Source organism: Cricetulus griseus, chromosome 2 (genome assembly GCF_003668045.3).
Source record: "Cricetulus griseus strain 17A/GY chromosome 2, alternate assembly CriGri-PICRH-1.0, whole genome shotgun sequence".
NCBI classification, from domain to species: Eukaryota; Metazoa; Chordata; class Mammalia; order Rodentia; family Cricetidae; genus Cricetulus; species Cricetulus griseus.
In genome coordinates, this window is record NC_048595.1 from 255,706,623 (window position 1) to 255,731,125 (window position 24,503).

At 36.9% G+C, this 24,503-nt stretch overlaps 1 protein-coding gene across 1 annotated transcript in view; it reads left to right on the forward strand.

Annotated features, from left to right (window-relative positions):
• Positions 1-23,842, forward strand: part of Cep85l (centrosomal protein 85 like) — a 101,690-nt gene extending 77,848 nt beyond the window's left edge. Inside the window, exons 7-13 of the mRNA XM_027402095.2 lie at positions 860-1,012; positions 2,690-2,844; positions 7,960-8,077; positions 8,468-8,518; positions 16,113-16,220; positions 18,723-18,954; positions 22,175-23,842. Coding sequence (XP_027257896.1) covers positions 860-1,012; positions 2,690-2,844; positions 7,960-8,077; positions 8,468-8,518; positions 16,113-16,220; positions 18,723-18,954; positions 22,175-22,338 — 981 coding nt within the window. The 3' untranslated portion in view covers positions 22,339-23,842. The remainder of the gene's footprint in view (positions 1-859; positions 1,013-2,689; positions 2,845-7,959; positions 8,078-8,467; positions 8,519-16,112; positions 16,221-18,722; positions 18,955-22,174) is intronic.
• The last annotated feature ends 661 nt before the right edge of the window (positions 23,843-24,503 follow it).

The window sequence follows — 24,503 nt, forward strand, 5'->3', positions numbered from 1 at the left end:
CCATTTATATTTCATCTTTTGAAAACAGCCAGTTCATTCATTTCATTAGTCTGTTTATTGACTGGGTTGTTTGTTTTAAATTGGTCTTAGTTGTGAAAGCGTTTTCTGAATTTGAGATACAGACTGGGGGCTTACTAGGGTTACCTAATCTTGTTCAATAGTAGATGGTAACTTCACATAATACCTCAACCCTGGAGTGACCTCAGTAGAGGTTTAAGAAAGGAAGTGTGGTACAAATTCACTTATGGTACTATATAAAAATATCCTTACTTGAAGTATGTAAATTGGCTGACTTAGCCCCTTACTTTTTTCTAAATATTTGGTAAGTTCTCCTGGATTTGTTACTAAAAATGTAACAAAGTAGCTGATGTATCTTCTTTTTTTTTAGTTCATGTAAAGTATTTTGGTATAGCTTTAGAAAATTAGAAATTAGAATCTGTCCTCTAGAGATGAATATTTGCTTTGATGATTAAAAAACTATTTGTAGCTTTGTTTCTATGTCTTTCTTGGTACCTAATATCCTTTTAATTAAATCATTTTAACATAACATTATTTATGTGACAGAGATATGAATAACCTTATCCAAATTTGTATATGTATAGGCAATAAAATTTGATTATTACTGTCTCCTGGCTTAGTACAGTAAAATGCAGTCATTTGTAGATGCTGATGAAAATCCTCCAGATTCTTTATTTCAGATGTATAAATGCTTCAAGTAAAAGAAAAAGAGTCTTACAATGAATCAGTTGATGATTTTACTGTACTCTGAGACTCATTGATAAATTCAATGATATCCAAGAATGAAACTGTAATTTTCAGTAATTCAAAACAATTGGGGATTCATAATGTTTTCCTTTAGCTGAAAACCAGAGATAGATACATCAACAGCCTGAAAAAGAAATGCCAGAAGGAATCTGAGCAGAACAAGGAGAAGCAGAGAAGAATTGAGACCTTAGAAAAGTACCTGGCAGACCTTCCAACTCTAGATGATGTACAGAGTCAGAGTCTACAGGTAACGTGGTCAAGCATGCACCTTTGAAATGCTTGGTGTTCTAGAGATTTAGCTATTTAGAAATTACATACTCAATTACTGCTCTTAAGATATAAGTTGATTCTAAACTAAATCTACTGTCTTACTTATTGTTCTATTTTGAACTCTTTTTTTGTTTATTGTATGTATGTGTGATGTGTGTATGGAGGTCAGAGGAAAAGTTTGTGGAATTGGTTCTGATCTTCCACCTTTATGTAGGTTTCAGGCATCAAAGTCAGTCATCAGGCTTGCACTGAAAAACACCTTTATTTGCTGAGCCATCTCTTTGACCCCTAACATTGGTTTTGGAAGGTAGTAGTTTCTAAACTTAGTTGTTAATTCTATATCATATATCTATTTACTCTATTCGCTCTAGTTTTGGTTTTGTTCAGTGTTCTCTGGGATTCAAAACTCTTTGAGACTTGTCTTTATAAATGTTTATTTTCTTTACTGTTCTTAGTCTTGCTTTAATTTTTAATATACCTTGATCTGTAACCTCGCTTCACTCCTCTGACTTCTAGTTTCCCTTCTTAATACCTCATTCCGTCTCTTTACCAGTTCTGGTGAAGGCTTCTTGAAGCATGAATGCACTCTAGTCTTCTCAGTCCTTCCAAGCCATGGGTTCTGAACCTAGGCTCAAACAACATTTGGGGAGCAGTTGTTCTGTGTGGTTTACCTTGTGCACTGCAGGATATGTAGTTCTTGTAATTAGTCCTCCTGACCTCTACCTCCTAGATGATCATACTGCTTCTTCTCCCTCAAAGCAAATGATGGATATTTGTCAATTTCTTGTGAAAAATCATCTTGTAAAAATCATCTTCAGTTGAGAATTATTTATATAATTTTCAGATGTATATAGACAAAATTAATTTATAAATTATAAAACTAAAATGTTAAATATAGGAAGGCACTAAAGGATCATAGGAGATTACACAAGCAGGAAGAGGCAGCAGTAAAGAATTAAAACACATGGGATCATAATACCTAATACTCATTAGGATAGCCACTACCAAGAATCATGGTGCTCATAGACCCTGTTTATAGCAGTAATATTTACAAGAATCAAAATATAGAACCAGTAAGGTGTTCACAAATGGATGAATAGGTACACAATACATAGAACTGAATAATGTTGAATCTTATAAAGGAAGGACATTCTGGCACATTCTTCATCATGGTAGACCTGGAGAATATTTTATAATAAAATAATAGTAAAGTAAGCCAGTCATAAATAGGCAATATTGTATGGTTATATTATATGAGATTCAAAAGCAGTTAACTTACAGAGATACAGAAAGTAGTGTTGTAGTATGTGGGGTAAGTAGTGATTGGAAAGAAACTTAGTAGGTACAGGTGTATAAGTTCTGGGAATTGTCACTGTAACAGTCTGGATGTCCCTAATAGTAAAGAGTCATAAATCCAGACATGGTTATGATGTTAATTATAAACATATATTATGAACTTTTCTGTGTTCCAGAAAATGTTATCTAGTTTTCTGCTTCATAATCCATTCTCCCAACTCTTTCAAATAGGAAGCAGCAGAGTGAAATTCTTTAGATAAAGTATAAATAAGTCAATTTAGCCCTGAGAAGAGTAGGGATTTTAATGGCAGTATATTTAGTAGTGCATGCAATTCAAACTGTAAACATTTTTCCTTAGCTGCAAGTTCTTGAAGAGAAAAACAAGAATTTGCAAGAGACTCTGATAGACACAGAGAAGAAGCTTGAGGAGATTAGGAAGCAGTGCCAAGACAAAGAAGTGCAGCTACTGTGCCAGAAGAAGAAGGAAAAGGAGCTGGTGACTTCTGTTCAGAGGTGAGGGGACCTTCCATGTCTTCACTCTCTTTAACCTGCCACTATCACCATAAAGTATGTTCTACATAAGCAGTACTTCGTCATTACATAAGCAGTACTTCGTCATTACCTTAGTGTCCACCTTAGAAATGTGCTATGTCATTTTACTGAAGCTGATTGATTCAGTTGTAATTTGTTATTTTGAAGCACTATACGAGCATTTTGCCAAAAATTTTAGGTGAAAATAGCAAAAGAATGAACAAAGAAAGTCAACTCAACAACTAAAGCCTGAACATACCATTTCAAACTCTTTAGTTGAAGGTTTTATCAAAACTGGTAAAATTCTAAACAGCAGAAAGTAACTTATAAAATAGACTACACTCCTTCATAGAGCGTGCACCAAAGGGGATTGATGGGGTCTGTTTTCATCTCACTGTGAATGACTGTACTTTCCAGACCCACCTGCATACCTCGCCTCATTTTACACTTTAAAATCTGTCAGAGGCCATGAGAGTTGCAGCAGATGACAGTGTTCAGATGTCAACCTCCCAGAGGAATGGTTCTCTGATGGAAGTTAATGCTTTCCAGGCAAGGTCTGTAGAACCATCCACTCTGGAAACTGTTTCTCACAAAGCTAAAGCAGCTTGGTGTCTCCCCAATACCTACATTGTAGTGTGTGAGCTCATGTGATGTATAAAGTAATTTCATGATTACATCTCAGTCTTATGGGCACATGTATCTGTGGATGATCAGAAAGGTGACTTTTCATTTACCTGTATAATTTTGATACATAGAAAATATACTAGGACATACTTCATAACTAGATCTATTTGTTCCATAAGAACTGTAGATATTTAAAAACCTGCTTTGTTCCTTTTTCTCAGAGTAACTGCACACAATTATCTGGTTTTTACCTCAGAGCAAGTTTAAACTAGACTAAAGGCTTTTTGTAAATAGATCCTAAGTTTAAAACTTTACAGCTATACACAGATGTCCAATGGAGGTTGCTAACACAGAGCCCCCTAAGAAAAGCGTGCCAATTCTTTGCTTGCCAAGTATGCTGACAGTAGACCTATGTCTCAAAGTGTGTCACTGGGTACTGTTCCCCCCTGCCCTAGTCTGTTTTCACTCTTACTCCTGTAACCTTTGAACCTTGTGTTGCCATGGTAAATGGCTCAGCTACTTATCAATTACCTTAGGAATATGCTTTTGACTAATGAGAGGCAACTCTTGTAATTTTTTTTTTTTATATAGCTTCAAGGCTCCTGTAAGAAAGAGAGTTTCTAGTCTAGAAAAAAGAAGCTAGGAGGAATTAGAATAAGGACAGGAGAATTAGAATAGAAGCAGAATAATAAAGAGGCTTGTTTGGAACAGTGTGATGTGAGACAATTCACTTGCCCTCAGATACCCTAAGAAAAAAGTGCCTTTTGCTTTCGGTATTGTCCAGTCTTAACTCTGAAGTCTCCAGTAATACAGTGACTAACATTTGTTGGTTTCCTGAGCTTGTGCTCAAACTTGGAAATTTTTATTATAAAAATTATAAAAAATTTTATAATAAAATATTAGAAAACTGTTACATGCATAAGTTTATATTCTTTTCATAGCCTTTAACCTTATTATCAATCATAAATAGATAAAACTATCCAAAAAAGTCAAATAATAAAACAGCAAAAATCTGATTAGTGTATTAGTTAGAAACTTAGTATATTCATGTTAATATTTTATTTTTTAAATCTAAAATGTACTTGGTTTACTATTTTCTCTTAGATTTAAGTACAATGGACTCTCTGATTTCTGTTCTTGATGTCAGTTCCCAAAAGTGGGAACTGACATTTTTATACCAATATTTTTTCTTTTTTGCACTTTAATTTTTCAATGAATCCATAATTTATACAAACTTTTTTAGTCTTTAGAAAACTTCCTGATCTTCACTAATTTAACCATTTTATCTTTGCTGACAATAATAATAACAGTGCCTGTGTTTTGTAGGTCACTGTTACTGAGGAAACTTAAAACTGTGGAGCTTGGAGCCATCATAGCATTTCTGGAAGATTACTGAATGCCATTTTGTCTCACTGTTTGCTTTTGCAGATTTGTATCATTTTCAGTGTTCTCTTTTGTTAGGCTTTTGTAGAACACTAAGCCACAAATGATTCATTTGCAAGGATTTATATAATGTGTTCTAGAAAATATTTTCCACTTTAAATTTTATCTTGAGACTGACATAGATCTATCTTAGATGATTCCTCTTGCTTTTATGTAAAAGTTTATTTTTAACTCTCTAGTATTTATATTGACAGTGGCATCACATATTGTTGAGGGATAGGAATGGTATTTAAGTTTCCTTGGCTCTAAAATATTTCTTATATTTTGAAAGAACTTCAGGTGTGTATAAGACTATGAATTATTACAGTCTATATAGTGTTTCATAAATTAAAGCTTTTCATTAGAAATGAAAAAGTAAAAATGCATAAATTAGTTCTACTTTTCAAAAGCTTTCTTACTTTTGAAAATGGCCTTGATACATAATTCAAATGTATGCACGAAAGAAAACTTGGTGCTGTACAGTAACATGGTAATTCCTTCCTTATTATTGGCTCTTTAAATTTTAAAGGTTGTGTATGTTCATGTGGGTGTCCATGTGTATGACAGCTGGGGGTCAACTTCTGGTATCATTTCTCTGGAGCTATTCACCTTGATGTTTGAGACAGAATCTCTCAGTGGTCAGAAACTTGTCAAGTAAGATAGTCTAGCTATCCATTGAGCTCCAGGGATCTTCCTATTCCCAACTCCCCTGATTGACAAGCATGTTTGCTTTATTAACATGGACTTTGGGGCTAGAAGTCAGGTCCTTGGACTTGTACAGACTGACTTATCTCCCCAGACAGAAAGATCTTAAATTTTAAAGTACATTTTATCCTCTTGTAATGCTGTTAAGTACATGGAACATAGTGTTTTACATCAAGTTGCAAATTATAATTGTACTTGAGTTTGAAAAAGTAAATACTTTTTGCAACAACTAACAATGTATTGTAATATCAATACTACATAAATGATCACTAATGCCCTTAGTTATAAATATATCCGAAGCCCTTATTTTGCCTCCTAGTGCTATCAGTTCTTTTCCCTCAACCTAAGTAGTGTCATTTCTTCTTATTGAAGAAGATGGCTTTAGATTGCTATAATAATTGAAAAAACAAACAAAAAAACAAAATCAGAGTTATAAAAGAATTTTCCTTCAGTCATCTGCAGCTTGTTTGTTTTGAGACAAGGTCTTGGCATATGTAGACCTGGCTGGCCTGGTACTCACTGTTTAGCCCAAGGTGGCCTAGAACTCTGAGCAATCCTTATATATCAGCTGTCTAAGTACTAGGATTCCAATTACGCACTACCATGAATGACATGGTTTGCTTTTACCAATCACTAATCTTCCATTCTGATGGCTAATACCTCCTTTCCCTCTATCTTTTGTTTTTTTGTTGAGAAAGTTTTTTGCATAAAGTATGTTTTGGTCATTTTCTACTCCCCCACTTTCCTCCCAGATCCTCCCACTCCCCTACTCAGATACATGCTTGAGTGCGTGTGCTAGCGCGCGCGCACACACACACACACACACACACACACACACACACAACACAACACAGAGAGAGAGAGAGAGAGAGAGAGAGAGAGAGAGAGAGAGAGAGAGAAATCAAAATAAGCAACACACCAGTAAGATAAAAAAAATGCCCAAGCAAACAAGCAAAGCAAAATAAGACAAAAAGTCTAAAGGAATACCACTGAGTTTGTTTTGTGCTGCCAGCTATTCCTAGGCATGAAGTCAGTCCTTAAGTGGGGTTGAGACTGCATTGGAAGAAACTGAATTATTTTTAGTATGCCAGAAGAGCTTCCTTTGTCATAGACAGCATGACAAACCTAGGAAGCTGTTTGTTGGCTTGGTAGAACCGTATTCTCATTAGTGAAGGGAAAGTAATTCTGTTGGTTTGGCAACAACAATCCCTACAATCAAACTTTCACTATGCTCATAGGAAAGGCAGGAACACATATCCATGTTCTTAATCTTCCCACCCTACTCACCTTGGTCAAGTAATACTCTACTGAACCAGTGTTTAAGATAATGCTCATCTAGGGAAGAAGGAAAGAATGGGGTTAGAGTACAGAGTTCAGCTTCATGAGGTGGACTTCAATGGGACATAGGGATGCCACACTATAAACAGCCCCAACTTCAGATTTGCCATTTCTAACATGATGACCAGCCTCTATATAGTTATGGGCTCTTCTTACTTATGTAGAATTCATAGCTATTTATATATTTTTTGTGAATCTTAATTGTTTGATTAAAAAGGTTTCTTCATGGAGATACCATAATAGAGGGATACATTTTAGGTTTACAGAGAAATCAGGCACTAGGGAAATGTCTGGAGATCTACAAAGATGACACCAGATAACAGTCTAAGCAACAGAGGAGAGGCTACCTTAAATGCCTCCCCCTGATAATGAGATTGATGACTGACTTATATACTCATTAGCCCTCATCCAGCAGCTGGTGGAAGTAGAAGCAGACATCCACAACTTATCACTGAACTGAAAAGGAATCCAGTTGCAGAGAAGGATGAGTGAAGAGCAAAGGGGTCCAGACCAGGCTGGTGAAACCCACAGAATCAGCTGACCTGAACATCGGGGAACTCTTGCTCCCCAGACTGATAGCTGGGATACCAGCATGGGACTGATCCAGACCCCAGGAACATGGGTTTCAGTGAGGAAGCCTCTGAAATCTACAGGACCTCCTATAGTAGTTCAGTACTTACCCCTAGCATAGGTGTGGACTTTGGGAGCCCATTCCACATAGAGAAGTACTCTCTGAGCCAAAACACACAAGGGTGGGCCTAGGCCTTATCCTGAAGACTACCATAGACTCTGATGACACCCGATGGAAGGCCTCACCATCCAGGGGAGAGCAGAAAGGATATGTGATAGGGTTTTAGTTGGGGGCAAGTGGTAGGGGAGGATGGGAGGGAGAGGGAACTGGGATTGTCATGTAAAACAATCTTGTTTCTAATTTAAAAAATTTAAATAAAAAATCTGCAAAAGAGTAAAAAGGTTTCTTCATGAAATTGTTTTTTTTCTAAACAACAGCTTACAACAAAAAGTAGAAAAATGCCTTGAAGATGGAATCCGCCTTCCCATGTTAGATGCAAAACAGCTTCAAAGTGAAAATGATAATCTTAGAGAGCAGAATGCAACTGCTAGTAAGGTTAGTATACACTCTGAGAGCAGAGGTCACGTCTGTCCCGTGGAGCTTGTGTATCTTAGAGCTTTCTGAGTGGTGTATAATTTTAATGATATTTAATCGCTTATAAAATATTTAGTTTACTTTGATTTAGAAAGAAGGTAGCAATTTGATATATTGTAAATTATTTAAACTTAAATAAAAGCCTTACAGATATTAAGAATTACAGGAAAATGTTTGCAGTTTTGCTTATGGGTGGTCTATGCCATTTGCAATTTAAAGAATATTTAGCTACGAATGCTTTTGTAAAATAAGACATTTAAAAATAAACTTTTCTCTTGAATTTTCTTGAAGTATTAATGCTTTTTTAAAGTAATGGAAAAGATTCAGACTAATTTACTTGCTGTGTTTTAGATAATAGAGAGCCAGCAGGATGAAATTAACAGAATGATTTTAGAGATTCAGGTAAGGAATATTTTGTACATATTTTAGTGTCTATATCATTTAAAAGTATTAAAGTATATGTGTAACTATGTGAAAATATAATATTAATGGTACCTGAGTTAATCTGAGCAGAATTCATAGTGTACATGTATACAGTTGTGGAAGACCAAGATTTACTAATAAAATAAAATTCTGCCTGGTAAACCTGTTCTCCAAAGGGATGGTAAGACTGTTTTCTCTTCTTTGTCAGTCTCTTCAATAATTGACCATAGTCTCTCTCAGATGCTGAGAATGTATTTGATTCAGGTTGTCAGAGACCTAATCACAAGAGAGAGTGGAATGTTGTTAGTCTTCTTATCATTTAGTTTTCATATGCTAGTTCCATGCTAGTTTCCAGATGGAAACATATTTCCAACCCAACTCTGCCCATTTTATGTTCTTTTCCTCCATCAAATTTTCTTCAGAATTCTTAATGTTTTCCCTAGCATCCCATGGTGCTGCCCAATATTGAGATCTCCAAGATCTCTCTCTCTCTCTCTCTCTCTCTCTCTCTCTCTCTCTCTCTCTCTCTCTCTCTCTCTCTCTCTCTCTCTCTCTCTCGTTCTGTTTTCTGATTTTGCTTCCCTACTGCCATTTTGCTATAATGCCTATAATGCTATAGGTGATGCTCACCAGTTACAGGAATAATGTAGTGTCTGTCATTTGTGGAGTTATATATCAGTTAAACAATCAGTTCTGAGTATGGCATCCCACAATCTGCTTTTATAGTTCCTCCCTACCTACTTATCCTGAGCATGCTTGTGTGTACACATGATGCCTCAGGAAATTTTTGTAAAAATCAAAGCCCCCTAAGTGTCTGTGTCTGTCAAAACCTCCTCACCTGTGAAGACTCTACATAGCATTGTCTCATATAGCATGGAAACATGTTCCCAGCCTTGCAGTGCTTTTAGCTTCCCTCTTCCTCCTAATGACACTGTTGCTCTTTCTTTGTTACCAAATGATATTATGCTACATGTTTATGTCTTTACATTTTACTGAGTTTCTTGAGAATGATGCTCTGGTAGCTCAGTGGGGGAGTTAGAATTAACTTAACAAAACTCTGGACACACAATGCATACTTGAAAAGTTTGGAAGCTAGCAGTTCTTTAATTCCTTCATTCATTTGCCAAATACTTATGGAGCCCTTGTCTGTATGGTGGATACACTTCTTGAATTTCATTAGTGAGCAAAACAAGTCTCCAGTCAGTCTAATGGATTGGATTAGAAAAATGGAAATACATATCAAGTCCTACTATTTTTTTCTGTTATAAAAGTGCTAATTAAAAACATAAGTAGGATACAGGGCAGTGACAGAGAGGACTGCACTTGAAAGGGTGACCATGTCAGTTTTATAAAGGAGGTGATTTTTGAGCAGCAACTTCAATGAAGATAACCCAGGGAAGCATAGTGCATGCTGGGGAAAGGAAGCAACAGATGCCCTATGTTGTCTGATGTCTTCAGGGATACTGCTTTCCTAGAGAGGGGGATTGAAGCAGTGAGATGATGCAGGTGATGCAGGAAAGTTGCCTGGACAAGATGATCCAGTGTTTACATTTTACTCTATATATGACAGAAAACTATCAAACAAATTTTACTGAAGAATATTTTAGAATCATAATCCTCATCCTAGAAATACTTTTGAGAGTTTTTTTGGAGGTTCTAGCAGGGAACACAGTTACTCATATACCCTAGGGGAAGCAAAGGTCCTCTATGAGAAAGGTCATCATTTTTGATAGGATATGTAGCTTTTGGGAAGGAACACACATGGGTCAGTAAGGAAGGGGGGAGGGAGCCCACTCCCAGAGAGTCTTATGAGTGAATGAACTCTGGTAGTCATTGCATAACAATTATCCCAGCCATATCACCCTCATTGACCTTAGAGTCAGCAGCTCACATATCAGAATTAAATGTATTCCCCTATGTTGTCTGTTTCCCTCCCATAGGTTGTATCTGTCTATACTTACATAGCCAAAATACCATGTCAATAAGAAAAACAGAATATCCCAATGATTAACAAAAATTTTGAATTTTAACTATAACTATAATAATAATTATAAAGCTTCACTATAATTTTAATGTTCTTTTTCTAATAGTTGCAACAATAAGGCCTTTTAGCAGATAGAAACAACTTGGTGTTCTTAGACTTCCATTTTTTATCACTGCTTTTTTCCTGTTAAACATTTAAATGATCAGAGATAAACAGTAAAATCTTTTTCTGTGTACATTTTCTCCCTTATTAATAGAAGATAAAAATATGATATTGTTTTATAATAAAAATGCTATTTATCAAGACAGGTCTCATAATGTAGCCTTTGTTGACCTGGAACTTGTTATATAGATCAGGCTGGCCTCAAAGTTACAGAGATCTGCCTGTCTCTGCCTCCCAAGTGCTGGGATTAAGGGATTAAAGGCAAGTGCCACCAGGCCTGGCATGAAGATACTATTTAAATACAGCTGTCATCTGCCATTTCACACCCACAGTTTAAAAAAAAAACAAAAACAAACAAACAAAAAAACCTACCTGGTAGAGGTCACTGGCCAGTGTGGTTCAGTTTTAGAAGGGGACAGAATTGATCTTGGACTAGTAATAATACTGCAGTTGTTAAATACAGAAAAAGCAAGGCTTCATATAAAAGCAGCTATTAAATTGGAAACTGAGTCCTGTGTGAAATTGAACCTTGTAAGGTTCAGGTTTCTATACAGTTTGGTCAACTGTCAAGATGACATTGTTGACTGGGGTGAATACCTTGTTGATTAATTGATTGTGTAGAAATGTTTTTTTTTTTTTTTCTTTATACCCAGAGACCAGGAAAGGTAAACTGGCTGCTCTTCGGGCTTTTCTTCTGTTCACTTATGAACATTCTGACATCATTTCTGTAAACGTTATGGTTACAGTCAGGCTATGATTGATTTCTTCATTGTTAGGAGCATTTCACCCTCATCAGCTTACTTGTAATTAGCTGTTACCATTGCATTTTGTGTTTGTAGTCTTGACAGAGGAAGTATAGACTTTAAAAGTTTCAACCCGTTTACTGTTTTTTTTTTTTAACATTAAAATGTTTCTATAATGGAAGCAAGTATGCCATTGAATGACCTTTCTGAATTGGCATCTGTCAGCGAGTGATTATTATAACCACAAAAGATAAAATTACTTTTAGATGTCATTAAGAAAGCCCAGGTTTATGTGACCAATAACACTAGCAGCCTGCACGGTTCTCTGCAACCCTGCCTCTATCCAGGAGGAAGAGGGGCCTGGCCAGTGCTGAGGCTAGGCTATAGGAAGCAGTTTGGGGTCCTGGGAATGAGCCAGAGTGATACTGCCTTGGTGCTGAAGTGCCAGTGGTAACTGGGGGCTGAGGATGTGCTGGCCCCGCTGTGAGCATGACATGTGTGTATGCGTGTACCCACATTCTTACTTCTTAGATAGATGTGGGGAGATGGGAATGAAGTGGGACAAGTTCACAGCCGAGATTTCTGAGACTTGATCATCAGATGATGACAATCCCTTTGGGAATACATAATAATTGCTGGGGTATTTAGATGCCCTCTCCCTCACTTTACAAATATGTCTTCTTGAATAATCATCTCTATTGTAAGTACAGGAAGCTTTACTGCAGAGCAGGCTCTAATAGAAGCTTCTTACACAAAGCGTGGCTATGTAGACTGGACCTCACTGAAGTGTGAATACTGGTCCAGTAATGGACATTGCTGACAACTCTCCTACAAACTGTTTTTGTCCACCCTTCTCCCCCAAGTAGCCACATTCCACATCCATGTCACATGAACTTGATTACCTTTTTTTCTTTCTCCCTTACTGAAGAAGTCCTTTCCCCTCATTCCAAGACGGTTTCTCTGTTTAACAGCCATCGCTGTCCTGGAACTTGCTCAAAGACCAGGCTGGCTTCAACTCAGAGATCATCCAAACTCTGCCTCCTGAGTGCTGGGATTAAAGGTGTGTACCACCACTGCCCAGTCCCCTCTTATTTTTTTTCCCTGTCTCATTACCCATTCCATGCTCACATGGAATCTCACAAAAATTAAAATGTGAGACCCAAATATGTGATAAAACATGTAGTGCTTGTTGTTCTAACTCTGGGTCCCAGTGCTTAGTATAGTTTCTAGTTCTATCTATTTTCCTGCAAATGGCACAATTTCATTTTTCTTTATGGCCAAGTAATATTCCAGAGTGTTTATGTACCACTTCTCCAATATCTGTTCATCTGTTGATGTAGGGCAGTAGGTCAGTAGTAAACATGGATGTGCAACTATTTCTCTCATGGAACTCAGAGTCTTTAGGGCATGCATCCAATAAATTCCCCAGATTTTTGTCTCCAACTCACAATTCTCCCTTCCATATTTGTGTGTTCAGGTTCCTGTTCAGTATCGCCACACTACTGGTGACATACTTGATCTATAACGCATTAAAAACAAAAACACTGAAACTTTCTGAAAAAAGTCTACTGCAAACCCTGCCGTAGCTCCCAGTACTGAACTATTAACCTTAACTCTTAGCACATGTTTCTCAGGAAATTCCATGACCTTTAAAATATAGCCCTCTCCACCTTCCTCCTGTTGTCAGCATCATCCAAGCTATTTTTGTTTCTCTTGTGGAGTTGTTCTTGTGTTCACATAGTCTGTGCTCTTCTTAAGTGATACTGTTGGACAAAACAAAACTCAGGTCGCATGTTTCTGTTCAGAACTCTTCAATGGTTTCTTTTATCCAAAATAATAATCCAAGTTCTAACATTAATTTATGAAGCCTGTACAGAGTATTCTTGCTCTGTAATTGTAGTCACCCTGGCTTTGTTGCCCCACTTTTCTTTTAATCAAACAGAATGCAATGCCTGCCCCAGAATTTCTGCAGACTGAAACTCTCTTGGTATCGGGTGGACACAGTCCCTTGCTCACTCCAAACCTTTGCAGCATCAGTGTCAGCTTTCCATGTACCTTTCTCCCCCAGTTTTAGATTTCAGCATCATCTTCTCTACCATGCTCCTGTTCATTCTCTGCAGCAGTAAACAAACTAATAAATATTATACAGCTACAATTTATTTTGTCTTTTTCTTCCTAGTAAACATTCCACAAAGTCCAACAGCTTTCTCTGTCTTGTTCACTGCTGTATAACTTACTAAAAAGAACAATTTGCTCATAGATTGTTTTGGTAACTCTTGTGGGACATGTGTGTTTGTGTTTGTATGCACATGCACTCATGTATGTATGCAATACTAGTATGTTTTTCTTTTCAAATGACTCCTTTTAAGTTGGGTTTACAGATTATGTGGAGTCTGTTGGCAGAAACACTGCTTTCCTTCTTTTGAGTTATTTGTGTATTTCTGTATTCTTATATCTGAACAAAACATACATTTAAAACTACTTGTCAACTTCAGAAATGCTCATAGTAAATGCCAGGAGGTTATGAACTTAGTGCAGTCTTAAGATGGTTAAGTCTGGAATTTAAGAAATATTTTTGACATTTAAAACCTAATTCAGTCCTTTAATTTTATTAATTCTTAACATGGCTAATGAAGTGCAACAGATTGGTATCCTACATTTCACAACAGCCAAATATTTGTTTCAGAAAACATGGGTTATTCATTTATACATATTAGGGATCCACTATTTGGAGCAGTTACATTTTAAAAATCACAAGATTTCAAAAAATGCTTTGAAAATTCCTTGTGAAATAACATTTATTATTCTTTCTTAGTAGAATAAATTAGCTGAAATATTGATCAGATTTTCTAGGTTTCTGTATAGAAAAGTAACTATTGGCTTGTTATTACGAATTCTTACATCAAAATAAATATATTGTACATTTGTATTTATAAACACTAGTAAATATTACAAGAGTTCTTGTGAACATTAGCTTAAATATCTGTGCTTGACTTTGGAGATTGAGTGTGACAGTCATGTTTTTGTTCTTTCATCTGTTGAGACAATAGCATTACTTCACTCCTCTAACCCTTATGTGTACTACTTTTTCATATAGTTTAGAATACACACATTAACTGCTTTTGTGGGTGAAGTGCTGTTGTCAGGCATTGTCAGCACTGTAACTAGAATTATCCTTGGAAGCAAACAAGACTGTGAACCCTCTCTCCCATGGGGCTTCCTGGTTCCCAGCCAGTATGACACGTGATCCTGATGTTATTTCAGTTTTCCTTCTTGTGACACTATTGCCAAATACTTCTGAGTTCTCCTGATAGAAAAAGTTGCCTGTTTTGCAACTGTCTTAATTTTAGTCTTATATGGAAACGTATTAATGACTAGCTAATTGTCATTCGTAGTCAGCATGGCTCTGAGTTGATCAAAGTTTTTAAGGGATTGCATTATGAAAGTAACCTCTTTGGGCTCAGGTTTTATTGTTACGTGAGCTTTGAAGTGTTTATCTGTGCCATGTATCTTAAGAAAATTTCAATTGAATTATGGAGTATAGATAATCTTGTCAGATTATCTGAATCTCCAAGTAGGTAATAAATCTTCATATATCATTCAATCAAATGAAGTTACAAGACAATTGCAGTGACAAACATATATTTAGAGAGCTTTCCTTCTGTGCTATATTGTGAAATGCATTTTGAGGGAATGTAAAACAAGGTTGTTTAAGGAAATATACTTGTTCAAAGGTTTGGTTCATTTTTATCTAACTTTTAAGTCATTAAATAGTCTTTCAGAGTTTTATCAAGTGACATTTAAAAACAGTAAGTTAAATATCTGTCCCTTATAACATGCTTTGCATTCAATCTTATGCCTCCTCTGGGACCCTCTCCTCCCTTACATGCAGAGATGATACACACATAATGGACATGTGCTGTGTGGGAAGTCAGTGTGCTAAAGCATTTTTAGTTAAGAATAAAGATAGACTTGTAGAAAAAAATGATTTCTCTTTCCTGGTCATAAGTTTATTGATTTCATGCTCTAACCACAGTGGGGGAAAGATGATAGAAACACCTAGGAACCCTAGTAAGCTATTGAGTTATGACAAGTTCTTCCTGTAGTATGCAATAAAAATCAGGAGTCAGCTGGAATGTCCCAGGTATTCCTAAAGCACCTTCTATGCTGCTCTGTCACTCTTGGGATGTTTTTTTCACAGTACTGTCTTATCTAAACGATGATATAAGCAGATTAATTTTCAAATTTTCCTCTGGCTTGAGTTTGGGCTCATGTTCACTGTTCAGGACAGTATAAACAGAAAGGGGAGCTTAGCTACAAATGATTTTTTTTTTAAAAAAATAACTGTCTTATTCTAATATTTTACATATCAGGAAAAAATGTAACAAAGTATTACTTTGTTGCCAACACACTCCTAACAGCAATTAGTAAAATAAGAATTATTTGTAGTATAGCACTAGATAGAAATCTCAATTTGACATGTTTTACACAGGTTAAAAACTTCTTTGGTATTGCCTCCCTATTCTTTGGATCTAATGTGAACTGTTTGAAAAGTGACTACTTCATCTTAGAAGGGACCAGGGAGGCAAAAAGATCTTTCGTATTTGGAATATGATAGATTGACATATGTTTTTTTATGTACTAATGTATTTGCTTTACAGTTTTGTCATTGTTGTCATTTTAGTCTATGCAAGCGAAACTTTCTAAAGAGAAATTGACTGCACAGAACGTGGGGGAAGAGTTAGGAAGGAAAGAAGGAAGCCTCCAGAGATTAACAGACGTACTGCTTGAAGTGAGTACAGCTCTAACTGCCTGGAAGGGCGATTCTCCACCTCTTTAAAGTCCATGCTTACTTTCTACATATAGGTATAAAACATGTTCATGTTGGAGGTTTGACTGTGATGTGTTGATTAATTAAATTCATTAGGGTTCATAAGAAAATTGTAATAAAAAGACAAGCCTTTATGTTTCTTATCTCTCCCCTGTCATACCTTAGAATACAATTTTCATGGCTTAACTGGGTATAGTCAAATGTTACACATGCACGAAGACCCAGAGTGCACCAAGAAGGCATAGGTTGAACATAAACAAAGTCCTCCAGGGGACTGCAGTACTGCTGCTGCGGCAGACCACACTTTCCTAAGTGTGAACTTACATACTTAACCTGTGTTTAAGGACATGTTACAAACAGCACATGTGTTAGCCGAAGTACTCAACTGAATCCCTCAAGTGGAGGCTGTCTTCTTACATAACTACAATACAATTGTCATGCCCTATAAAAATCATGATTTCTTGATGTTCATAATCAGCGGTATTCACATTTCCCCACTTCACCAAGTATTTTTTCAGTGGCTGTGGAAGACATTACTCCTTCAAGGGCCACTCTTGCATCTCATTGTGGTGTCTTTTTTTTTTTTTTTTTTTTTTTTTTTTTTTTTTGTTTTTTTTTTGGTTTTTGACAGGGTTTCTCTGTGGCTTTGGAGGCTGTCCTGGAACTAGCTCTTGTAGACCAGGCTGGTCTCGAACTCACAGAGATCCACCTGCCTCTGCCTCCCAAGTGCTGGTATTAAAGGCGTGCACCACCAGCACCCGGCTTTCATTGTGGTGTCTTAAAAACATGAGGTGCCACTCTTCCCCATGTCACTGTCTTTTTGAAGACACTAGAAGCTCATTAATCTCATAAATTGTCATAACTTTTAGATTTGTTCAGTTGCTTCCTTAATGGTACCATTTTTTCTTTACCCTGTGTTTCTAGTATGCTAGCTATTGGAGCTAAAGGCTACATGAAATTCATGTCAGTTGTTTTTTGCTATGGATACTTTATATTGCGGACAAATTGTACAATATTTGATTATCCTTCTTAAGTGGTGTGCACATACTAATCTCTCTAGGTTAAAGTGGTGACAGCTTGGCTTTTTTATTATAAAGGTGTAGTCACTACAAACAGCATGTGACCTGTGGGACTGGGTAAATATGCAGTTTGCCAGCATCTGTTTTCTTGATGGGGTTAGCTTCTACAAAAGTTGATTGCCTAAATAGGTTTTTAAAAATGTTATTTTTCATATGTACTTCATTCCCCAATGTTCATATATAAAAGCAATCTTTTTCTTATCACTCAGTTTATTTGATTATTCTTAAGTGCGGTTCCAGTTGGAAATCCTGTTAAGCTTACTTTTCATTAGCAATTTCCGGGCTGAGGAGGAGGAAATAATTTTGGAGGTAAGGATAGCATTTTCTGAGTATAGTAAGTCATGAATCCATGCTGATACTTCCAGTTCCAGTCAAACAATTCTGAGATGCTGGCGTTTCTTTCCCTTTCATGTCACATGTATATTTCTTTGTGTCTTAAATCATAAAATTTAATTCCTATAAATATCAAAACATAAATACTTTTTCTCCAAATTAAATAGTTCCAGTTTTCTTCAGTGGAGTCTCACTGGGAAATTAGCCACACTTCACAATGGGTCCCATGCCTAGGAATAGGTGACCAACATGAAACAAACTCAATGGATTTGTTGTAGACTTTTTGTTCATTTGGATTGTTTGAACACTGTCTTATTTATCTTTTGCTTGTATATTTTTGTTTCTGTTTTATGGGTGGGAATTTGGTGTGTGTGCGTGTGTGTGTGTGTGTGTGTGTGTGTGTGTGTGTGTGAGAGAGAGAGAGAGAGAGAGAGAGAGGGGGGGGAGAGAGAGAGGGAGAGAGAGAGAGAGGAGGGAGACAGATAGACAGACAGACATACAGACAGAGAGAGAGACAGAGTTTCTTGTTTTATGTTTGTCTTGTCTGTGTTTTTGAAAAAGAGATAAAAAGGACATTGAGTTAGGTAGGTGAGGAGGGGACATGGGGAAGATCTAGGAGGAGTTCAGGGAAGGGAAAAGTGATATATTTTATGAAAAAATGTTTTTTCATATAAAAAAGAAGACAAAGAAATATTTCCAGTATAGTTAAGTCACTTCTGCTACTTAACAACACCATGGAATGAGGTTTAGGTTGTCCTTGTTCTTTTCATCCAAATGGTTACATTGTGGGGAATGCATACATAGCCAGTCTGCTTGGGTATGATCTTTCCTTTTGTTTATGATAGTGTCAGATGACGCAGAACAGTCAGACTTATAAATATAGATTTTTTTTTCTACTGAATGTGTGACATTGAATTTGGTTAGGATAAATACATTATGATGTTTGATAATAGACTTCATGGAAAACGTTAAGCCTTTTGACTTTTGAATACATTTTCTCTGTTCTAATAACTGGCTTTTTCTCTCTTTCTTTTTTCTTTATCCACCACAGAGCCAAAGACAGACAGGAGAGATGTACTCTCTACTGGATCAGGGCCAAGAAGCAGAGCAGTCTGGGCTGCAGACCATTCATTCTAAGTGGCCTGTCTTTGATCTGACAGTGATTGACCAGCTGTTCAAGGAAATGTCCTATTGTTTGTTTGACTTGAAAGCATTGTGCAGTATTCTTAATCAACGAGCTCAGGGCAAGGAGCCTAACCTTTCCTTATTACTGGGAATCAGATGTAAGTGACTGCTGCCTTGCCTTTGTTCTGTCCTTTCCATGTTTGCTTTATGCTCTCCTTTTCTTTGGCTTTAGAAGTTTCCGACTCATTTGGTAGTTTTAGGTTTACCTCTCTGTAGTTCATTACTAAAACTGACACAGACTTATGGAAGCCAGCAAAGGCATAGTTGCAGAATGCCTAGAGATGTTTCCTACACCGAGTATGTGGATGTGTGCCTGCAGTGCCAGTTAGCAGTGATTTCCCATTTAGTCTTCTGTGGCGGTTACCCAGATGAGTGCGCCAGCTGTGTCTCAACTGCTAGAATATTTGTAAAATAATACTCACTGCTAGTCATTTTATGTGAGCCAGTCTCTCCCCCAGATGTGCTGCCTTTACCACACATGGCACTTCTTCTTTCCTTGTGACATCCTGCTACGCTGTCTCAGTTCTTTCCCCTTCTACCTAAAATTGTATAAGAGCTGCCACAGTAATAAAGTAATGGCCCTTCCTTGGGGGGTTCCTTTTGTAGGAATGCCCATCTTTTTGTGTGGTTCCCAAGGAGTAGAATATTATCTTGTTGGTATCTTTTTAATAGAGAAGAAATGGATAAGTAAAAAGCTTAAAAATATGGTAAGGCTACATACATAAAAGAAGTTTCTGGTTGAACATGTTTTTTAAGTGCTTACCTCAGTATGTATGGTTCATAGGTGACAAGAGGATATTTTCCTTTTATCCATTTTACTTTATCTTTTCTACCATACTACATCATAATAAGTATTTTGGCTTAGAACAAATGCTTTTAAAGAATGTCACTTGTTAAGTGAAACATATATTGTATTAAGCAAGGTCAGCAGAATTTCACCTTCATTTCACTGAGGTATGTTTGTGCACATACTTAAGTGTAGGCATGTGAAAACCACTGGTTAGTATTAGTACATATCAGACACCTCAGTGGTGTGGGTGCTGAGGTCCTGTCGGTGCAGATAATGAAACTACCACCTCTCACACACTAACTGAATTATTATATCCATGCAGTAAGTGCTATAATTGAGATATGATCAAAGAACGGTGGTAACACAAGTAATTAAAATGACTAAATATACCTCGGAAGGACTGCAAAGGCTTCATGGAGTAACGGGTGTTTGATACAGATCTTAGAGGAGAAGATGCCAGATGAACACTGACACTGGTTAAGACTGGATCTCTTGGAGGAAGAAACTGAAGTTCACATATAAAAGACTTCAAAGCTTTAAAATTGGTTTACCTTTGGTTATTTTATAATTGACATTTTAGTATAGCATTTATTAACCTTTACGTTAACAGAGTTATGCTAATATGAATGCAGTGGAGATTCAAGACTCTCACCACTTTCCCCATCCCTAATCCCAGTGCATGCTCTTTTTAGGCTTTCAGGTTCAACCTATGAGTCTTTACCTTACATTTGACATTGTGAAATTCTGTTCAGCCAGCTACTTTGTAAAGAACCAATGAAGTTGTTTGGATTTCTGTCTCTTGGCAGCCCTACCCCACTTTTCTTAAAATTCTCTGCCTCTTTGGTTTTCATGACATCGTTCTCCAAGTTCTACTTCCACCTTTATGACTACTTAGCCTCAATATTCTATAGACTTCTCTGCAACTTTTTTACTGGCTTTAAGCTGGACACACCTTTATCCCCAGCATTTGAGATGAAGAGACAGGTGGATCTCTGTTAGTGCAAGTCCAGCCTGGTCTACAGAATGAGATACAGGTCAGGCAGAGCTGCATAGTGGGACCTGTCTCAAAAATAAAAAAAAAAAATCATACTGGGGTACATAAGAACTACTAGTCAGTTGGTGTTTTCATTTGTTTCTACTTTTAGTCCCTATTATCTCTGAATACTTCTTTTTGTGTTTTTATATCTTTTCTGTTATTACAATACTTCCTCCCCCCAATACAGATACTGATCTCTCACCCTAGAAGGCATCTTTGGTGTCCTGATTGTAGTCAACTCTTTCTCTTTATATATTCAATCTGGCTGTTTCCTAGGCAGCATCAGAGACTCAGCATGACTGAAGTAGAATCCCAGTTGCCCCAACTAGCCCTGCTCCTCACAGGAATGAGCACCACCACACTCTATCAGCCTTTTCTTCCACAAGCTGTTCCCAGTCTCTGATCCTCACTCAAGTTGATGACAATTGAGCTCTACTAGAGCTAATATTTATTCTTACTATTATAGCAGGCTTAATTCATACACACATAACCCTGCACTGGACTGTTACCCATCTTATTTTTCCTCCTTTCCCTACTCATTTTTTATATTGTTGCCAGTGTTTTGTTTAAATCACAAATGGTTTTTCCTAATATACTCCCTGTGATATAATAGGTTCTACCTATCTCTGTAGTTTGTTCCTTATTATGTCTCTTGTCATGTATAATTTGTGTTCTGCTGCTTTATGGCTAGATATTAGTCTTGTTTCTCAGATTCTATCAGACTATTTTGTTTTGTGTTTCAATGGCCCACCAATAAATAAGTCCAGCTGTTTGTCCAGTTAGGTATCTGTATCTTTTGCCTGTGCCTCTGTGTTTTTTTGGGTGGTGGTGAGTCATCTACAATATACTGTACACTTAGTTGTTTATGGAATTGTATAGAAAGCATTGAGAATAAGTAAATGTTCAGTAGTGTCCAAGGTAAAAGGAGGTTATTTCACAGCTTTCTTGCTTTTTTTTATTGGGACAAGCTTAAAAAGAGAAACTAGAGTAGATACCTAAAAGCTAGCTGAGTAGAGCCTCATCCTCATTATCCAGACATTGGGCACTCTATATGTACTTGATTCAGTTGTTTGAGATTCTAGGGTCCTAATACTCTGGCTCTGTCTTTTGAAACTAATGTCTGCATGCCAGTAAAACCCGCCTTTAAGACATTTTCTCTATGCAAATAATTTTGAGATTTTGTCAGTGGGAAAGACTTAAGTGCTCCGTGGACCTTGAATAGATGTGAGGGTACATTCTGTTTCACTTTGCTAATACTGTCATCCACCAAGCATGCTCAAGTTGTGTATGCTATATGAATTCAATACATTCTAACTAGCAGTGTTTTTTTAAACTACATAGGTAGGTTCTATTTAATATCAGATAATGTATGATTTGAACCTAAGCCTTGCCAGTATTCATTGTACATCATGATGTTCCCATGGTGAAGGTGAGAATCTTGAAATGTCTGTGCAGAAATGTGAGACCTTCTCTCCGTGCTTTCTTTACACAGCAATGAACTGTTCAGCTGAAGAGACTGAACATGACCACAGCCCAGAAGCACTCACAAAAAAGCTCTCAGATGTGTGCCAGTTACGGAGGGACATTGATGAATTAAGGACTACAATATCAGACCGCTATGCTCAGGACATGGGAGACAACTGTGTTACCCAGTGATCAAGTGTTGGTCCACAGCAACAATGATCCATTGTAAAATGCTGCTGTGTTAGACTCTTTTGTTTCTTTTTCAGACTTATAAGGGAAAGGTGAAGCTCCTTGTGGCATACTTCAGCTTTGTTGTTGTTCTGTTTGCTTTACTGAGGAAGTTCGAAGGAGCTGGTCAAATCAGGCAAACAATCATGTTGCTATTTAAAAGAATGTGATAATGTCTGCAAGAAAGGAAAACAAAACAACCTGCATTTTCAAACTACTGATTGTAGGACCAAGCTGTGAACAGTGCTTTGAAGATAAAGGCATAGGGTTTCCTTAATCCTATCACTTTATGTATGTACAAGTCAGAGCTCATTCGTTCTCCCGCCTGATCACTCTGTCTCTGTCTGTCTGTCTCTCTGTGTGCATGCCATGCATGTGCATTTGCAAATGCATGGACTCTATTCACACAGTAATAGGATTTCAAGGGTCAAAGCAAAGCTTTGAAAGGCCCACACTGTCAATTCTTCATTTGGAATTTTATAGGCAGGCTGACTAGATCCAATAACAAGGCAGTGTTCTAATGCATAAGAACAGCAAGCAAAATCATTAGTGTTTTAAAAGTGACTGTCTAGATGGTGTGATTGTGAAATTGGACTGATTTTAGTACTGAAGACAGCTATTTCTTCTGGAGTGTTCATAGATTGTCTTAGCAGTGTGAAAATTCTGCTGTGATATTTTCATTGGCTTTGTAAGAAAAGTAATTGCAATTAATTTAAGCAATCTTTATGATATATATATGTAAACAGCCATATAAAATTAATAGGAGCCCTCTGAGGCCCTTGGTGACTATTATAAAAAGACAGATGATAAAGTAAGTCTGGCAGAGTTGCTTTTTATCTATATTTCAGCGTTTACATTAAACAGTTTCATGCCTGCTTTAACTACTTTAAGAGAAGGCCAACTCATTATTCATAAATGAATTAACAGTAGCATAAAGCCTAAGTCTTAATGATATTTTAATTTCTTTTATTAGATTTGTTACATTATAGTTTGTCATGGAATATGATATTGCTTAGGTTGGTTCATCTGGAGCACAGGGTACTACTATGAAATGCAACTCATCTGGCAGATACACAGCCATTTAAATGTCAAATAATATTGTCTGTATCATTTTATGTTTTGGAAAGGTTATATATTTTATTGCTGGCTGAGAATTCATTACAGTCTTTCCCATGTAGGCAAAACATTGCCCTTTATAGGTTGGTTTTCTTTCCCTCCCTTCCTCCTTCTCTGCCTCCCTCCCTCCTCCTTCCTTCCTTCCTTCCTTCCTTCCTTCCTTCCTTCCTTCCTTCCTTCCTTCTTTCTTAATATAACCTTGTTTTCTTCAGGTAGGACTGCATAGGTGGGAGAGTAAAGTGTGTGGAACCAGCAGGGTAGTACAGTGGGCTGAAATCAGACACATACCCGTTTTCTTGCTAAGCTTATTCTGGTGTAAAGCTTGCTCCTAGAAAATATTTTTCCTAATCTCAACAATGAAAACTTAGCAGGACTGGCCTCTGAGGAGACTGCCCAGAAGACCCACTCGGTTCAGAACGGGCCTTTATTCTGCTGTCCATAGTCTTTTGATAGTTATATTTCAGTAGTTGTTATACTCCATCATAAGTACAGATTTCCCTTCTATTTAATGATAAATTCACTCTACTCCTCTTGGATCTGCCTACCAACAAATCAGTGTGTTGAGGTGAATATGCATCCCAACTCCCTAACCCAGAGAGGAACTTAGCCACGTTAAGAATTTGGTTCTTTAAAAATGTGTTCATTGGGTTTTAAGGCTTTGATGACAATCAAGAAATTGTTAATTGCAAAAATATATGGCTTGCAAAAAGTAGTGTCTGTGCAGATGGTCCTGAGCTGTGAAGTCAGATGATAGCACCTACATGGGTCAACCACAGTGCACCAAGTAACAGACTTGCCTTTTCTTTGGATAGAGTCTTCACTGTCCTGTCATGATTTCAGAAATAAAGGCACCCAAAACTACAGTACTATAAAGCAACCATTGCTGTTCCATGTTAGCATCTTCTTACAGCTCCTAAGTCCTAGGTTTTTAGTTTTATGTTTTGAGGTTTTATAGTTACTGTGTTTTAAAATGAATATATGGTCATATATTTTAATATGTATATATATGCATA